The 18485-nt window shown below is 55.5% G+C and overlaps 1 protein-coding gene across 2 annotated transcripts; it reads right to left on the bottom strand.

The window, feature by feature from the left end:
* Window positions 1-482: 482 nt before the first annotated feature.
* On the bottom strand, window positions 483-17045 carry PVALB (parvalbumin). Of its 2 annotated transcripts, XM_039246185.1 has the most exons (5): window positions 16970-17045; window positions 16403-16470; window positions 14618-14750; window positions 13311-13420; window positions 483-701 (listed from the first exon to the last, which is right to left on the bottom strand). In XM_039246185.1, exons 2-5 carry the CDS (start codon window positions 16461-16463, stop codon window positions 673-675), a joined length of 333 nt encoding a protein of 110 aa, XP_039102116.1. In that variant the 5' UTR covers window positions 16464-16470; window positions 16970-17045; the 3' UTR covers window positions 483-672. The 2 variants fall into 2 exon arrangements, with proteins under 2 accessions (XP_039102116.1, XP_039102115.1); XM_039246184.1 differs by lacking the exon at window positions 16970-17045 and having other exon boundaries at window positions 16403-16528.
* Between the last annotated feature and the right edge of the window lie 1440 nt (window positions 17046-18485).

The raw sequence follows: 18485 nt of genomic DNA, 5'->3' as shown, positions 1-18485 counted from the left end.
CCATCCATCCACCCACCCACCCAACCATCCATCCACCCACCCATCCATCCACCCACCCACCCAACCATCCATCCATCCATCCATTCATCCATCCATCCATCCATCCATCCCACCATCCATCCCACCATCCATCCATCCATCCATCCGTCCGTCCGTCCGTCCATCCATCCATCCATCCATCCATCCAACCATCCATCTATAAATCCTAGCTGTGTGGGCTTTGACACATCACTTTCTTCTCTAACACTCAGTTTCTGCATCTGTAAAATGGGAGTTTCATCACCTGCTGATGGGCGGTTTCAAGGATTTAAGGCAACCAATGGAAAGTACCATTCTCAGTACCAAAGGCAGAGGGAGGCTCAGTAAATTTCCCTCCCAACCTCTTTTCTGTCTAAATCCTGCCCCACCCCTGCACAGGTGTGTCTGGAGAGCCACAGCAGGATCCATACCCCAGCAGGCCCAGGTCCTCCAGAGCAGCAGAATCTGGTTGGTACAGCCTTTATTGTTTCTCCAGCATTTTCCAGAAGAATGATATCATTTGAGGGCTGCAGGGGGTGGGGGGAGTAAAAAATAACATAAACACACTGAACAGAAACGCAGGAGGGCAGCTCGAGGGGCTGAGATTGGGTGTTCAGGGCAGAGAGGTGGATGACCTGGGGCAGTCAGAGCGTCTTAGCTTTCGGCCACCAGAGAGGAGAATTCTGCAAAAGAAGAGGACAGAGATGGGGGTCAGAGGTGGACGGTGTGGGAGGACTCACCACGGCCTGACTGTTGGGCCCTGCAGCTGCTTCCTCTGGTCTGGAGTGATGGAATGAGTGAGTGTGGGAAGGAAGGAAGGAAGGAAGGAACGAACGAAGGAAGGAAGGAAGGAAGGAAGGAAGGAAGGAAGGAAGGAAGGAGTGGAGCAAATGAGAAATGGCGAGCCTACCATCTCCCTTTTGTTCGTTTTACTTTAAAAAAGTTTTAATTTCAGGGTTGTTAACATACAGTGTGGGTCCATTCATTTCAGGGGTACGATAAAGTGATTCAACACTTTCATATATTACTCAGCGCTCGACCAGAGCGGTATATGCTCTTAATGAGCTGCCGCCACCCACACATTCCTAATAATAACTGCAGTGATGATGGCAGCAATCCTTAGCCAGCACTCCAGCTGCTATTCTAAGCACTCCAGATTCGTATCTTGTTGGACTCTGACAGTGATCCGATAATGTGCCTCTCATCATCAGTCCCATTCTACAGATGAGGAAACCGAGGCTCAGAGACCAGCAGGTTTTACAAGGTCATGCAGCTCCTCATGAGCAGAGCCAAGATTCAGACCTAGGTCTGTCTGAGCCTCTTGGGACCCTGGGCTCTTCTTGGCCCCTTGTCCCGTTGTTTCCCAGCCGCCCACCAGAATCACCAGCAGAATTTGAGAAGACATGGGTTCCCTTGCCCTAGGGTTTCTGATTTGGGAGGCCTGGGATAAGGGGTGAGTTATTTTAGTTGTTAAAAGGTGATTCTAGGGGCACCTGGCGGGCTCAGTGGATTAAGCGTCTGACTCTTGACTTCAGCTCAGGTCATGATCTCGTGGTTGGGAGACCCAGCCCTGCCTCGGGCTCTGTGCTGAGCATGGAGCCTGCTTGGGATTCTCTCCCTCCCTCTCCCCTGCCCCTCCCCAGCTTGTGCTCTCTCTCTCTCTCTCTTAAAAAAAAGAAAAAAAAAGAAGTAAAAGGTGATTCCAGGGAGCAACCTGGTCCAAGAACTACAGTGTGCTCCTCCTCCTTGGGGCTGAGCAGACCATGGAGGACACCAGAGCAGGTGACAGCTCCATGCAGCTTAGACGGATGAGTGGGTACAGGTGCTCAGAATGAGCTGGGCCCTGTCTCACACAACTCCTCACTTAATCTTGACCATCTCACTCAGGAAACTGAGAGTTATTCCCATTTTATAGAAGGGGAAGCTGAGGCCCAGAGAGACGAGGCTTTTCAGAGCCTCCAGGGTGGTAAGGGGCTGAGCTGGGACTCAAGCCCTGGGGTCTAGGTGCCTCCACATGGCTTGCCTTCGAGTCCATGGGGCTCTCACCTGCCCTCCCCCAACAGGAGCATCCACCTTCACCAAATGCTAGTTAACGATGTCAGAGATCGATGTCAGCATGAGGAGGAGACCCAGTGTTCCTCCACTGGATCCAGCTCCACCTAAATGAAGGGATGGCTCCGACCAGGTGAGGGGAGACACGGGGGATGACCCTTGCACTGAAGGGGCTTCGGGTCTGCTCAGGGAAGACACAGTAGCTATCAGGACATGCCCCATGCTTCTGGGCTCTTTTCTGAATCTCAAGCACACTGGGGGCATTCCCATCTCAGGATCTTTGCACCTGCTGTTCTCTCTGCCTGGTGCGCTCCCGGACTTGCTCCCGAACTTTCTCATAGCTGTGTTCCCAACTCAGACGTCCCTCCTCCTGGCGCCTTCTCTGGCCCTTCTGGTGAAGGTAGTGACCCTCCCCTACTGTGATCCTCTCTGCCATCACCATTTCTTATTCTGTTCACGGCACTTTTCACACTTGAAAATACTTTGGAGTGTGATCCTGCTCAGTCACTTGTTATCTGCCCCTCCCCCACACTGGAACATAAAGCCCCAGGACCCACCCACCTTCTTTCCTGCTCCATGCCACCACCTGCCTCCAAGCCTGACACCTCAGAGGCCACATGAATTTGGGAATGGATGGAGGGCCCAGGGACTTCGCTGTCGCCAGGAGAAGAGGTGCCTCTTATTTAAGGCATCAGCAAAACTTCAGAGGGCGGGTTGCTTCGGGGAGAGTCCTGTGGGAAGCTGCAGGATTCCCATAGGAGGAAGCAGAGGGTGGGGAAGGGATCGACAGGTGAGGGCCTCAGGCAAGCAGGGCTCAGAAGACAGGAAGCAATGGGCTGGATTTGGGAAACACCCAGCGGCCATTTCCGGGCTGGCATCTTGTGTGACAGGGCTAGTTCTGTCGGGAGGCCTGGGCCCCAAATCTGGCTCTGCTGCTTCTGGGCTTTGTGACCTCGGACAAAGCACTTGACCTCTCTGAGCCTCGCTGTCATCATCCATAAAAGGAAGAAAAGTCAGCGCACTTCTTGAGCTGAGAGGCCGTGAGAAGCGACATGTCGGGAAGGGCCCTCCCCCACCCCATTTCACACCCACCACTCCCCACCTGGCCCTGGTTCTCCATGCCCCTGGGAGGTCCTTGCTGAGGCAGTCCTCAGGGCTACCTTTCTACAGCCAGGTCTTCTGAGACCTTTCTTTGAAATCAAGGGTCCCAGGGGGTGTCTGCCCTGTTGTTTTTCTCTCCGGGAGACAAGAGAGGACAAGGAGTTTGCCCCCCTCTGCCACGAACGAGATGTCCTGAGGCGCTGCGTCCCCAGCCTGCCAGAGTGTGGGGCCCAGGACCATCTCTGTCACATCTAGAAAGGATGGAGTTAGGGTTGCAAGCCCGGCTGGGTGTTTGCTAGGAGATGTGCCTCTCTGGGTGTCCGTCCGGGTGTCCATCTGTCGGTGGAGTGAAGGGGAGGCACTAACGATTCCCTGTGAAAACACACGGCTTCACGGTGCCGGAAGTATGTGGGGCCCCTTGGGGGCGTGTCCCACCCTCCCCAGACTTTGTGTGAGGCACGGATGTCCCACCCCCACCGTGCAATCTCTTAGTTTTCATCCTGCGCTCCCACGGTCATGTGAAATGTCAGCCCCCGGCATGTACGGAACTCACGCTATTGTTGACGGCATTATTTCCAAATAAAAAAGTGAAAAAACGAAAAACTCATGCTCTCACCAGAGTACGTGGAGCTGATCCCTGCCGGGTGGAGGGACACGTGCCTGGGCTCCTTGCCTTTCTGGGGTTTGACCTGGGAGATGCACACCACCCTCTTCCTGTCCCCAGGCTGTCGTCAAGGACAGGAAAGGCAAGGGGCCTGGGTGTGGGTGCCTAGGTATCGACTGGAGTGAGAGGGGGTAGGGGGAGGGTCCTCCAGCTGGTCTCAAACCGCCCTGGGGCTGCAGGGGATCCTCACTGACATCGAGTGGCAGGGATGGAACGGGAACCCCAAGTACTCTAACAATCTCTCCCGTGGGCCGGGTCTGTGTGTCGCTTCCCCAGCCACAAGCTTCCTTGACGCTACAGCACCTCGGTGAAGCAGGTTGATCTTGTCATTGGCACTGTGATTAATATCGTCCATGTTTATAGAATTTCAGAATTTGTATGTATGGAACGCTCAACATGCAAAGCGTTCTATATATATTATGTCGTTGAATTGTCACAACTACTCCATGGTGGAGCTATTTCTGTCTGCATTTTACAGATGGGGAAACTGAGGCCCGAGAAGTAACGAGCTTGGCCAAGATCACACAGCACATGTGATTCAAGCCACTGCTTTTAGGCTCCCTTCTGTGCCCCGGAGCTTTCCGACCTACTCTGACCTAGGTGTTGAGTGACACACGAGCCAGCTCAAATATCGCCACCCCCATGACTCTGTCATATTAGCCCTTTTTTATTTACTTCATGGTACTTAGCACTCTCTGAAATGATCTTATTTATGTACTTACTTATTTTTGTCAGTCTCCCCCTGCTAGAATGTAAACTCCAGGGGGGCAGGGAGCCCAGTCTCCTTGCACACAGTGTGTCCACTGGCGCACAGCAGGTGCTAATAAACAAATGCCAAATGGATGGACTGATGGATAGATGGACAGATAGATAGAAGAATGGACAGATGGATGGATGGATGGATGGATGGATGGATGGATGGATGGGTGGATGGAAGGAAGAATGGATGGATGGATCACGAGTCCTCCTTAGGGTTCAACAAATTCTGACTTGCCTCATATAAAGTTTTCACAACAGCCCTGGGAGGTGAATGGGGTGATTCCCATTTTATAGATGGGGAAAAAGAAGCCCTGAGAAGGGAAGTGTCAAGGTCATGTAGCAACCAAGAGGCAGAGGCCAGATTCGGCCGGTGATCTCGGGAGTGCCCTCTGCATGGATGCAGAAGGCCATTCCTGATTGGGCTCACGTCCCATAGTGGGTTGAAACAGGGACTCCCTCAACTTGCCATTTACTCTGGAAAGCTGGATAGAGCCCACATATCCTGTCCTTGGCCACTAAGTTTGCTCTGTGCTAGGATAAAGGAGACATGTGTCCATCCGCCAATGCCAGCTCGTGGTGCGATTGTTAAAAGGGGAGCTGGTCCTTACAGTTTCCTGACCCACATTCACCTCCCTAATCCTCACCCTAGAAATCAAGGGTCCTTGGAGGGGCACCTGGGTGGCTCAGTCAGTTGAGCGTCCGACTTCGGCTCAGGTCATGATCTCACTGTTTGTGAATTCGAGCCCCACATCGGGCTCTGTGCTGACACCTCAGAGCCTGGAGCCTCCTTCGGATTCTGTGTCTCCCTATCTCTCTTTGCCCCTCCCTGCTCACACTCTGTCTTTCAAATATAAAAAATAAGACATAAAAAAGTTAAAAAGAAATCACGGTCCTTGTCAGCGAAGGGCCAGTTTATCACCTTCACCCTGGGTGGCATTTGGTGCGGTCAGCATGAGGGGGACCAGGCAATGCCAACCAAGGGTCTCCCCAGTGGCAGAGTCAGGCCTTGTGGACTGGGACATATCTTGGACCTGTGGCATTTTAAAAGCTTCGGAAAACAGGCCCCTGTGCCCGCCCTGGGGTCCACTCCGAAGCAGCCAGGATGTCACAAAGGTCACATGCCCTGGCTTTTTGCAGAGAACACTGGATTCTAATTTTATCCTCCCAGAAGCTAGCAGGGCATTTTGTAGACAAATTGAGGGCAGGGGTCACCTCTTCAGTACCCTTCGTACGTGCAGGGCAGAGCTCTTAGAAATCGGCCAATTAACAAACAGCCCTCTTATCAAAAAAAAAAAAAAAGTCTCCTCTAAAATGTCCATGTTTCTCCTTAAGAAAAAAAAACAAATAGGTAAAACATACGAAGCCCTGCAGAGTCTAGGTCAGCTGCCTTGGCGGAGAGATGCTGGGATGACGTACAGGGATGGGGTTCCGACCTTGGCTCTGCCTCCCGCTCCCACCCCTGCACCCTCACCCCTCCAGGTCTCAGTTGGCTTATCTGTTCAATGTCAAGTCCAGAAGACGCCTTTACAGCTCTTGTACAGAGCTTCAAGCAAAGGATCTTGGAGTCAACTCCTACCTCCCATTCATTCTTCCTTCTGTGACCTTGGGCCAGTTATTTCACCTTATGGTGCCTCAGTTTCCCCGCCTGTAAAAGGGAGCCCCTCCACGCGTTCAGAGGAGCCGGCCCTAAAGCCCTTGTCAGGGGCCTGATCCGTAGCCAGCGCTCGGCATTTGGACGCTGTTGTGATTGAGGCCCTTCTACGGCTCCAGCTACTTTAAACCAAGCCTATGAAATATCTGGCCACTGTCTGGCACGGTCCAAGCGCGGCCTGGCAAACGGCACCGTAACATTACTTTCTGGCACGGCTGCCCTTATCCCCCACCGTTTCCTGTCCCCGCCCAGCACCTGGAGCTGGGTCTGACTCTTGGTCCTTCTCCAGCTGGGTGGCCTTCGGTCGCTACTCTACTCTCATTTGTGAGGCGGGCGTGCTATCGTCTGCTTGCTGGGCTCTGGGCAAGACCAAATGAGAAAACCCAGGAAGTTGCTGGTCTATACGTGTGAGTTCCACCTCCCTTGGGCCTCCTCTCCATCCCACACAGGTTGGAGCTTCGCAATGTCAACACAACTCCCGAGACAAAGGCAAGGAGGGTGTGGGCAGCAGAGGGCAGGGGGTGGTCTAAAGATCACGCAGCCGACGTAGTGCAACTTTCCCACATCACCTCTGCCCTCCGAGTTAGGAACCCGCCTCCAGCATGCCCCTCCGAGGAAACTCGGGCTCTGCCCCTCAGTGTCCGCATCTGTAAAATGGGGATACTGAGAGCATCTCCTCACAGGGTTAGCCCTACATGAGTCATGGGCAAGAAGTGTCTGCTACATTGGTGCCCGGCACACCCTCTAAATCAAGACGGGAGGAGGAGTATTCCTCTGGAAGGAAGCAGAGCCCTTCCTCTGCCAGCCCCACCTCTGCCCTTGAGTCCTCCCCTGGAGGCCCCAAGGGCCAGCCTGCGGTCTCTTCCTCATCCAGTTAGAGAAGGATGAGGGAGAGGTGCGGAAGGAGGGGGTTCAGGGGGGCTGGAGGGCTCAGTCTTCTCCTTTCCCGGAGGAAACTGAAATTAGCCTAATTAGGTCGGTCCCAGGCCCGAGGCCTTGGGGGATTGGACAAATTTAGAAGCTATTGACAAGTGAGACCAGCACACGCTGACGGCCCAGAGAGAAACTGAGATGGACATTGAGTCAGCTCTTGGAAGGCTCTTTCCTTCCCTCTGTCGTGATGATCAGGATGGAGGCACTGGCCTCCTGGTTTATCACCTCACCTCTAAATAGCTCCCGGGCTGGGTTTCTTATAAATTGGTACTGCAAGCAGGGATCACTTTCCCACCCCAGAGAGCGGGAGGCAGGGTTATTTGGGGTCAAGCCAGATGGCGGCAGGGAGCAGCATAAACACTCCTAGGGGCTCACTCTGTGCCAGGCACTGCCCTGGGCATCAGCCCATTTCATCTGTGCCACCTCTCTCGTCCCCATTTTACTTACAGAGACACTGAGACCGTGAGCCACTCATCCAGGAAGATTCTAATGCCGGCGTGGCTCACGTGGGGTGCGTCTCTCTCTCTCTCTCTCTCTCTCTCAGAGGCTGTGGCTCTGACTAATGCCATGACCCATGGAGGCAGGAGAGGGATACATGGAGAGGGGACATCGCCTTCCTGCCGCCCCCCGGCTGGCTACTCCTTCTCACAGGAGCCCGGCTTCCTCTCCCTTTGCTCTGGTTTATCTAGCACCGCACAGGCCGGAGCTGGGAGTAGCCACTAGGGAATTAAAGCAAGCATCTCGCTAAGCCCAGAAACCATTTATAACTGGACTGTCTCGGCGCAGCCTGGTGGAGGGAGTGACAGTGCCCCGCCGCCAAGGATTTCTGGGTGATTTTGGCGCTGAACGTCCCCCCTCCCCCCGGGCCTCAGTTTCCACAACTCTCAGTGGTGTTTCCAGCCTTGCCTGGAACTCAAATCCCACAGGCGCTGGATGGCCGCACCTCTCCCTCTGCCCCCCCCACTTCCCCCCCCATCTCAGACCCCACTTCGTTTCCTCTGAGGACTGCTATTCCAGAAGGGTTTCGAGGCAGCTTCCGAGAGAGAAAGCGCCCCTATAAAATCGGAGGCAAGGGATCATTTCCAGAACACTCACTTAACTCAAGCAACGACCCTTTGAGATAGGTATTCTTCCCATCTTTGGGATGAGGAGGCGGATGGCCAGGGAGAACACAGGGCTTGGCCGCCCACGCCACTCGCATCGCACGCAGGTTGTATTTTCTGCCCGACTTTAGCTGTTCCGGCCCAAGAGCTCCCACCCGCCTGCCATGTTAAATGGGCAGCTTAAGGATAAAAGAGAACAGATTTCGCCAGAAGGAAGCAGAAAAGGCAAACGCCTCGAGGCACATGAGAGGAGCAGACTGCAGTGGTCCAGGGGTAATTATGGCTAAATGCTTCAGCAACCGAAGCAAGAAAGCAAAACAGTCTCTTGAGCTGGAATAGCCTGGAAGCTCGGAAACAGGAGCCATCTGAGGGGTCAGGTTTCAGGGAACTGGTGCATGTGTGTGCGTGCGTGTGCGTGTGCATGCATGTGTGGGTGGTAAGTAGCCACTCCTCCTATCAGCCTGCACGGGAGGAGAGCCCAGACTGGGGACATGTCTGGCGTGAGAGGCAAGGTGGAGGCCAGGGTGGGTAGAAGGATGAGGGGGAGGGGTCCTGGCTGGACCTCTGAGCCGCAGCCCTGTCTCTGCTATTGATGACCCTGATCACCTGACCTCCCCGGGCCTCTCTTTCCTCATCCGCAGAAGGGGAAGTGTGATGGCACCTACCTTCTAGGATTTTTCTAAGGCAATGGTCCTCAAAGTATGGTCCCCGGAGCAGGAGCACTACCTGGGGACTTGGGGGCAGGGCACACACCTCAGCCCCACGCCAGGCCTAAGGACTCAGGAACTCTGGGGGTCGGGCCCAGCCAGCTGTGCGGTGAAAAGCCCTCCAGTGATTCCGACGTCGGCTCCAGTTTGAGACCCAGCAATGTGAGGCACAGACGCTTCAGAGAGAGCCTGTCACTTAGTGGCCTCGCCTGCTGTTTGTGCCTGGGTCTTGCCACGGCGGCCGGGTTCAGGGGTACCTTCCCCCTCTGTCCAGCTTCTCTCTCCTTTTCCGCCTTAAAACCCTTCTCTGCCAGCCCTGCACCAGCCACTCAGGGGTGGCCTTAGAGAATCAATCGACCACGTCTATAAAAGTCTTTGAGTTTCTTGGAAGCAGGTGACCCAAAGATGGGAATGCAAAGGGTTATTATTAGAACTTTGCCTTTCCATCCCCTCCCTTCGATCTGGGGTCCTCGAGGGGACCTGGTAAGCATCACTCACCTTCAGAGGGCAAACAGCGGGACGTGAAGGTGGTCCTGCCTCTAGAATCCCCCAGCACCTGCTACATGCAAGCCCCCAGCCCACACAGGTCTCCCGCCTTCGCCTGCAGACCTCTCCCCACAGGCTACGCTTCCTCATCACTGCATCCCCAGAGCCGGCCACATATTCATTCATTCATTCATTCATTCATTCATTCAAAACTGTCCCTGTGCCCCTACTGTGGGCCAGACCCTATTCTAGGTAGCCAGCACAGAACTGAACCAAATGTTCTGCTCTTAAGGAGCTGACCTCACAGTGGAGGAGAGAGAACCAAGCAATAAGTCAATATGGAGCATTATCTCAGGGCAGATGCTTACTGAACTCAACAAATGAACAAAGCACACAGCACAGGCCGTGTGTTTTGGGTCCAGCAGACATGAACTTGGATCCTGACCTCATCTTTCCTGAGATGGGACGTTTCAGCAGAGCCCTAGCCTCTCTGAGCCTTGGGGTCCTCGTCTATGACATGAGGGTAGCGATAGTACCCACCTCAAACACAGCGAGGAAGATTGGATGCGTGAAATGCCAGGCACAGTACCTGCCACACAGTACGTGCTCCATGAAGTTAGATGTTACTGTTGTTCACAGTGGCGCAGGCTCACCTGGTCCTCGGTCTAGAAGTTTATTCACTGGGGCCGCTGCGGAACCCCAGGGCCACGGAGCTCCCCCCAAGGAAGGGGCTCCAGTGACTGGCTAATGATCGACTCCTGATTTTAAAGAGCAGGCTTCTGAAGATCAGAGGGCTTCCATGACTTGCCTCAGGCCCCACCGGGAGTTGAGAGCATCCTGCAGCTGACCGCCAGGGGCTCAGGCCCCCTTTGCCTTTAGAAGGAAGCAGGCAGGAAAGCAGGGTGCCCGAAACAGGCCCGCAAAGGTCTCTGCCTCCCATCTCACTCCCTATTGGGCATGACCACATTCAACCTCGCCGGCACCCTCCAGAAAAAGTACCGAGTTTGGGGCAGAGGCGGGGAGGGGAGGTTATCTACATCTGTCCCACCTCGAGAAAGTGCGCCCTGCAGGGGCCTTGCTGCTGCGTCAGGGGGAATCTGCTCTCACTGTCCTTTCCTTCTCCTACCCGACCCTGCTTCGTTCTGCGCCGGCCCTCGGAGCGTCACCGGGTCATCCTGAGCTTGAACTGTGCGGGCGCATGGAGCTGGGTATGTATCCAGCCTACCTTGAAAACCGGCCCTGCTCTTTCAGCACCTGCACCTCCGTCCTCTGTCTTAGGTGACGTCTTCTGTCTCAGGTGACGTGTGTATGCAGAGTTCAGAACTGGGCTGGGCACGCATTACCACCCTGGTACCAGTTCTCCCTTCCCACCCCCAGCAAACCAACCTTCTTGCCCCTTTCTAAACATCCCTAAACTCCCCAGCCCTCATCCCTTTTCTCAAACCAATGTCTTGCCTGGAGCTCCGCAGGGACCCCCCGGGCCCCCCCCCCCCCCCCCCGCTGCCCCATCTCCCCAGGCTCCAGACTGTGGCTTCCTGCCCACACAGCCTCCAATCTGCCTAAGTCCCTCTCCAAAAGGCTCCTCCGCACCACCTCCCTGGCATCGCTGGCCTTTTGCATACACATACCTAGGGCTCTAAGCAACTCGCAGACAAAAGAGAAATAGTATCACAGTATTCACCTAGGACTTAGAAGGCGCCGGGTGCTGCACTCAACATGCATCATGTCACGAATCCTCACCAATGCCAGGGAGCCGTGTGCTGTCCGTGCCCAGCTTACCGATGAGCCAAGGCTCAGGGTTGCTGAGCCACTGCTCTGGGGCACCCAGCCAGGAAGTAGCGCCGCTGGGAGGAGGGTCGAACTCATCTTTACCTCCCTGAGCGCCTGGCAGATGCTTACTACTCAGTAAATGTCTGTTAGATCAGTCGCAAAAGTTGAGTTAGCTCTTTCAAATATGAATTCAGCAGGGAGGGAGGGAGGGAGGCAGCCTAGGATCTGGCCTGGTTTTTTTTTTTTGTTTTTTTTTTTTTGTTTTTTATCCAAGTAGGTTGCTCCAGAACAGCCAACCAGAAGGACCCCGCCCCCACCTACTGGCTGCAAATAAAACCAGGAGACCTGGAGGTTTGGGTTGGGGTCAGGGGAGGCACCAGGTGGCTTGGTGAGGATGGGGAGTTGGGAGAGGCGCCATCACCAGTCACCCATTTCTCTCCAGCACTTTCTGCTCCGGCTCCTTTAAAATCACCTCCCTCCTTTGCAGCCACAAAGACAGGCCAGGCGCCTCCCTGCATCTGACCTTGCTGGGGTCTCTCCATTTGGGCCTCTGACGTACAACTTGAATAAACTACAGCCACATCCGGCCACACCTTTTAACTTTCCCAGAGCAATTGTGCGTTGATAGCCACTTAATTTTCACAATGAGGCCAAGCAGGTCTTAGGATAAAACTATGCACCTCACTTGCCAGACTGGACTAGGAGTAGAGAGGGGGCAAGGCCAAGGTCATAGCTGGGAGGAAGCGAGCGTGGGGGGCTGGACTTGACCCTCGGCAACGGATGTCCATTAAATGCCTGCTCTGAGCCAGGTGTGGGCTAAATACTAGATGTTAAGGGCTGGTCCCCATTTTTTTAAATGTAGTTAATAAATACGTTAATACAGCACTCTGTGCTGGACACTAGTCTAAACCTTTTACACGCGCACACGTCTAATCCTCAGACAATCCCGTGAGATAAGAACTATCGTTATCCTCAGTTCAGATACGAGAAAACTGAAGCCCAGCGCCGTTCCTTGAACTGCCCAAAGTCACACAGCCAGAAAGTGGCTGGGATTTGAACCCAGAGGCCAAGTGCCTGCACACGATTTTCCCTTCGACTGACAGGGCCCTGATGAGATGTGGCACAGCTAGCTTGGAAAGAGGTCTTCTCAATCCTGCTCTCCTACTTATGTCCTAGCTCTTTGAACAGGCTAAGGACCTCCAGCCTCAGTTTGCCCATCTGCAAAACTGAGCTCATTCTCAAGGCTGTTGGGATGTTAAGGAAGGTAATGCTGTTGGGGTTAACACGAGATGTTACCCCACCGACTTACATCTCAGTGGAGAAGCATATAGGATGAGGGACCGCCGACGGCCCACCTGTTCTGAAAGCGAAGCTTGAAAAGCAAGGCAGAGTCAGGTATTTCTTTTCCTAATTCCTAGCTGATTGCTGGCTGGCTTGTTTTCCCGGCTCTCCTACAATATGCTGGAACAGTACACCTGGGTGAAGCCAAAACAGGTCTGTTCACTGAAGTTACAGGATACCAGGACAAGATGCTAAGGAGGATAGAAGATAAGGAATTTCCATGTCTGGAATTTGAGCCCCTGAGAGCCCACAGGGTCCTAGGGGATCGGTTGGCTTCATGGCCTCAGATTACAGATGGGAGACTGAGGCCCAGAGGAGGAGAGAGACAGCCCAAGGTCACACAGCCAGTCTGAGCAGAGCCGGGACCGGAACTCGGGCAAAAGTGCAGGCAAAATTCAGGGAAAATAATCCCAAATCCTCTTGATTCCCTATGCAGTAGGCAGGGGGGAAAAAAAAGGATCTATTCCTTTTGGGTTGTTCAAGTTTAGAAAAAAATGTACCAGTTTTGTGTGTGTGTGCGTGTGTGCATCTGTGTGTGTGTGTGTGTGTGTGTGCGTGGCTTACACGACAGAGCTCTCAGACATAATGCATTGCCTTTTCCTTCTAATCCTGGGGAGTATGGGACCTCTCCTCCCCCCTTCATGTGACAGAGAAGCTCCGAGCTTCGAGCATCCGAACATCCAAAGATCTATGAAGCGCTCAGGCCCCAGATCCTGGCTACTCACCGTCGACCCCAATCTTGCCGTCCCCATCCTTATCTCCAGCGGCCATCAGCGTCTTGGTTTCTTTCACGGACAGGTCTCTGGCATCTGGGGAGAAGCCCTTCAGGATGAATCTGGGGAGAAAAGCCAGGGAGAGAGGTCACCTTGCAGGGACAGGTAGAGGCACCCGGGACGGGCAGCAAGCGGCAGGCGTGCACGCGGCTGTGCGGCCCGGGCTGCGGCGGCACCTTCACGGGTGGGTGTGCAGAGAGGGACGGGCTGTCCTCGGCTACAGGCAGACCCCACTGCAGGCAGGGCACCTGCATTTGTTTATTTATTGAGCCAACACAACAAACACAAAGGTATCCTCTCTGTGCCAGGACCATGCCAGGGCCATGCTGGACACTGGGAGCCCAGGGCAGGAAGTCACCTGCAAAAATGAGGAGGGGATCAAGTACTCAGAGACCACACAGTGCGATGGATGCAACGGTGAGGAAATGGAGAAGGGTGCTCAGAGGAGGCATCCATCCCATCTGGGGTGAGGAGAAGAGTCAGGGAGGCTTCCTGGAGAAGGTGACGCGTGAAGGACAAGTAGAAGTCAGTTCATGGGGTGTGGGGGAGAGTAGGTAGAAGGAAAAGGTTCTAGACAAAGGGTACCCTTGTGGGATGATTTGAGGCGAGACTGGATGGATAGGGAAGTCCCTACTGAGAGGACTCTCTCCACACCACTCCCTTCCTCTTGAAGGCGAAATTCAAGGAAGTCTTGGCCAGAGAGTGACATAGGGCATAGCTCGGTGGGCAGACCTGAGCCAGGTGCCTTTTCCCAGTCATATCATAACCTTCCCCTCCTCCGCTTTGCTCCCAGGACTCCTGACCCCCAAAGTTGGTTCTGTATCCCCAACTTGCCCATACACTGCTTTAGCTGCACTGTTATAGAGGTGTAGGGGAGTGGAATGGGGGGGGGCACGGGGAGGGTCTGCAGCATGGTGAATGGTGCCCTTTAGGCAAATGACAATCAATGAACTAAATACCCGAGGTAGTGCTCCCCGTCTTGTATGTGGTGTTAGGCTTCTAGAAAACCTGCCTCTTCATGTGTATTAAATTATTAAGTAGCACCATTCCATTAACAATATTAAGTGGCTATAATTTAACCTAGTTAGCTGCACTTTCTGCTGCAGATTTTATTCTTCCGGAAGCAATGGCGGTCAGGCATAGTTATTTTCTGCCGACTGTGCAGAGAGAGAAGGGCAGATGTGATGGGGACTCGGCAGCAAGAATCCCAGCCCCCGACTCCCTCTCAGCCTGGACAGCCCCTGCGGGCCTCAGTTTACCCCAGCTCATCCTCCTCGATGAAGCCGCTCTTGTCTTTATCCAGGATGTGGAACACCTTCTTTACATCATCCGGGCTCTTTTTCTTCAGGCCGACCATTTGGAAGAACTTTTTGTGGTCGAAGGAGTCGACAGCTGTGGGCAGGGGAGAGGAGTGGGTTAAAATGAGGACAAAGAAGGGGCCAGTAGGGAAGAGCAGGTGAATGGGGGTGCCTCGACATTTGCTGATTGACCTCCCCGTGCCAGCGCTGGGAGACAGAGGGATGCACCTCTGTGGGAGGGCTGAAGGAGCCCAGACCAGGGGACAGTGCTTTGCCCAAGGTCACACAGCTGGATGTGGAAGAGGTAGACTTGCCCCCACGCTCCACCGTACCCCTTGCTGATGGCAGAAGTAGCCTTGAAGGCAGAGGGGCTTCCGGGGTCCCATGAAGGCTGTCGGGTTGTGGCCAAATGGAGGTGGGCAAGGGAATTGGTGGTGGTATGAATGAACATGGCGTGGTGTATGTTGAGGGGGGGTGCGGTCAGCCTTTTTTCTCGGCCACAGATGGTGTTGCCAGAAAATCGACAGAGGGAGGACAAGTTTTTCTCAAGGTCACACTGTGGGAGGAGGAGGGGGGAGGCCCCAGAAATCGTGGCTTTGCTGTAGATATCCATTCCAGCGGGAGGTGGGGGGGATGTTAGAAGGCTCCCCCAGCCCCAGTTAGGTTCCTTCTCAGAGGGAGCAAAGTGGGTCAAGGAAAAGTGGTGGGGTTATCCCAGGACCCCAGGAGGGTGGCCTCCCCGAGCTTCTTTATACCTGAGGAGGGGACGCCAAGCAGAAAGGAAATGGGAGAACCCCTCCCCAATTTTCTGTGTCTCGCACTCCCTTTCAGGAATCCTGGACAGGGTACAATGTTAGAGTAATTTGGGTGTGTGGCAGGGAGGGGTCCTGCTGAGGGTCACGTTGCTCTGTCCACCTCTGACACTAGGTAGGGGACCGAGACCTGAAGGTGACCTTTGTTCTAATCCCACTTCTGCCATGCTAGGTGACCTTGGGCAAGTTTCTGGCCCTCTCCCAGCCTCAGTTTCCCCACCTGCGTGAGGGGAGAGAGGAAGCAGGTAGCAGCTAAGCACTCAAGCCCAGGGCAGCTCAGAGAGGCAGGGATGCCTGCCTGCTCCCCTCCCTTGGCCGCCTAAGGAGGCTGGAAGTTGTAAGCGCTGAGGATGCTTTGCGCAGTGTTCGGCAGGGAGGAGCGCCAGCTGCGGGAAGGTCACCCCGCTCGCGGGTGGGTGGTGGTGGTTGGGGGGAGCTGTTTGGGACGGGGGGGGGGCGGGCTCTGAGTCCCAGAGAGGGGCTTGGACAGTCAGGGAGCCAACAACCGCAAGCCGGAAGAGCCCTGTTCTGAAAGAGGGTCTCCAAAAGGGGCTCCTAGGAGAGAAGGCGCGCGCACCTGCAACCCTTCCAAGTGCCTTAACGGGAGGTACCGAGCGCCCACAAAGACCCGAAGGTCCCGCTTTCGATCCCGGTCTTTGCCCTTAGTCCCGGACCCCGAGTCCTCGCAGCAGCGCGGCCACCCGGCAAGTTTCGGTTGTCTAGCCTCCCCACCCTCTCCCCGCGCCAAGTACCGCCGGAGAGGAGGTCGGGAAACGCCGAGGAGCCCCCCGCTAGTACTCCCATCGCCCAGCAGGATGCGTGGGCAGAGGAGCGCTCCGGAGCACCGGCCCGCCCGCCGTGGGGCCCCGCGGGGTGCCGGGGGCCGGGGTGGTGGATACGGGGAGAGGTCTGGGGAGAGGAGCGCGCTGCTCACCGGTAAAGGCCCCCACCGCCTTCTTGATGTCCTCGGCGTTGAGCAAGTCTGTCATCGACATCCTGCAACTGTTTGAGCGGGCAGAGCAAGTGCGAAAAGATTAAAAAGTGCTTTTCTTATCATTTCTGCTCATATGACCAGCGCTGCAGTGCTGCGCGCCGGGCGCACGCCCGCCGGCCTGGCGCAGAGCCAGGGGGCGCGGGGCTGGTCGCGCAGCCAGAGCCGCTCAGTCTCGCCGCGCTGGCCGGGCGGCCGCGCGGACCCGCGGCCGCTCCCGCACCTCACCCTCTTCCCCCAAGGTTCTGGCGGCCCCAGGGGCCGCGGCCAGGGTGCCCGGGGAGGGGGCGACCTCTGGAATTTATGGGGCGCCCGCGTCACCAGCGGGGCTGGAGGCTTCGCCTGCCGTCAAGGGCACCCAGGAGGCGCCAGCCTGGTGCAGCGCCGGTCTCTGGTCGCTGCACCTCGGAGGATGTCCCGCCACTTCGGGGAGGACGCTGGACTGTCAGGGGCCCGGCCCGAACCCTGGTGGGCTCCGTGACCTTGCTCCCATTCTCTCTTCGCTCCTACCTCAGTCTCTGCTCTGGTCTGTCCTGGATGCAAATTTATGCTGCAAAATCTGAGCGCTGAGGTCTGGAAATCTGACCCCACGGGACGCTGGGAGGAGGTGGCAGGGATAGGCGGCGCTGCTCGGGCCCTCTCCCGGTGCCCCATCCCACATCTGGCCAGGGATGCGCTGAATCTTCTTCTTTTTTTTTTTCTTTCTAGTCTGACTTTCTGTTCTCAGATCTCCACTAACTACTTGCTTTCCTGGTCTCTTGAGCCTCGGAACATAGGAGTATAGTGTGAGCTCAGACTCCTGCCCCAACAAACCTTTTGGGAAAGGGTGGGGCGGCAAGGGGCTACCTGAAATCTTTACGCCCCCCTCTCCCCCCTAGGAGACCAGAAGACCCACATCTGGGGAGAAGGTGGTTACCTTCAGACCACAGTTTCTAGACAAGCTAAGCAGGTCTTATGGCTTGAACTTCATCGCTGGGAAGTGTGACACTTCCTAATCGAAGGCAGCCGGACACCAGCTGCGTTCTTTCCCACGATCTCCCCAGGATTCAGGCTGCGACCAGCTGCCTCTAGAGTATGCGGAACGCTGGACAGGGAGTCAGGATGCCCGGGTTCTAGATCTGCGGCTGTGCCGAGTCCCTGTGTGACCTTGGGGAGTGCCCTTCCCCTTTTCTGGTCTTCTGTCTCCCTCCCTTGTGTTGGTGGCATTGATGGTCCCTTGTGGTGGGATCTTTAGACTCCAGCCGGAGGCGTAGGCGGGTGTGCAGAGGTGGAGGCTGGTGCCACGTGGGGGCGGCTGGGGAGAGCTGTCCAGCTGCTGGAGTTCTGGCACACTGGCTGTCAACACCATCTCCCTGGGCTCAGCCCTGGATGGCCGCCCTTCCTGTCCTTCCTTAGGACAACGCTGATCCGGTTGCCCCCTGCCTGTGAGTCAGCTCCTTCAGTCCAAGCCCTCCAGCCGGCTTCCCAGGGGCAGTGGCTGCAGCTCCTGACATGCTATCTCTTGCCACAAGGTCTTCGGGGGACCCCTCAGCCACCCCTGCCTTCCCTGCGCCCAGATGAGCTGTTACTGTGGACATGCTGGGCTCCTGTGCTATCATTTCAGCCAGCCCCCCAGGCTCGGCTCACTCACTCTAGAAGCCTATTTGGAGAGTCTGTTTCCCTAGCTGAAGGATCCTTATGCTATACTGGTGGGGGTACTGAGGCCAGAGAGGGTCAGTGAATTGCCTCAGGACACACAGCAAGGCAGTGGCAGAGAGGGACCCCCTCCCGGATCTGCCGACTTGGAATTCAGTGACCCTTGGAGCCCCTCCCCACTACCCAGGACCCAGCCCTGTCTAGTCCCGCAATTCTGTGCCACATACCATGCCGGAACACCGACCCCTGTGGCAACCTATGGAGTCACAATGCAGACCCATCCTTTCTCCTTTCCTCCATCTCTCCCTGCTTAGAGAAGCCTTCTAACAACCCGACACCCTCTCTGGGCCAGAGTCCACCCAACCAGAGCACCAGATGATGTTATTGGGTC

This window comes from Hyaena hyaena, unplaced genomic scaffold, assembly GCF_003009895.1.
Source record: "Hyaena hyaena isolate Hyena2069 unplaced genomic scaffold, ASM300989v1 scaffold_280, whole genome shotgun sequence".
Classification (NCBI taxonomy): Eukaryota; Metazoa; Chordata; class Mammalia; order Carnivora; family Hyaenidae; genus Hyaena; species Hyaena hyaena.
The sequence above is the reverse complement of the archived record's forward strand: the minus strand, read 5'-3'. Positions and strand labels throughout refer to the sequence as shown.

What these genes read in the sequence shown, in the direction of transcription:
- PVALB (XM_039246185.1), bottom strand. Translation starts at nt 16,463, where the DNA reads ATGTCGATGACAGACTTGCTCAACGCCGAGGACATCAAGAAGGCGGTG. An exon ending in GGCGGTGGGGGCCTTTACCG is followed by an intron (nt 14,751 to 16,402) that starts GTGAGCAGCGCG and finishes CCCTGCCCACAG; the next exon opens with CTGTCGACTCCTTCGACCAC. An exon ending in ATCGAGGAGGATGAGCTGGG is followed by an intron (nt 13,421 to 14,617) that starts GTAAACTGAGGC and finishes TTTTCTCCCCAG; the next exon opens with ATTCATCCTGAAGGGCTTCT.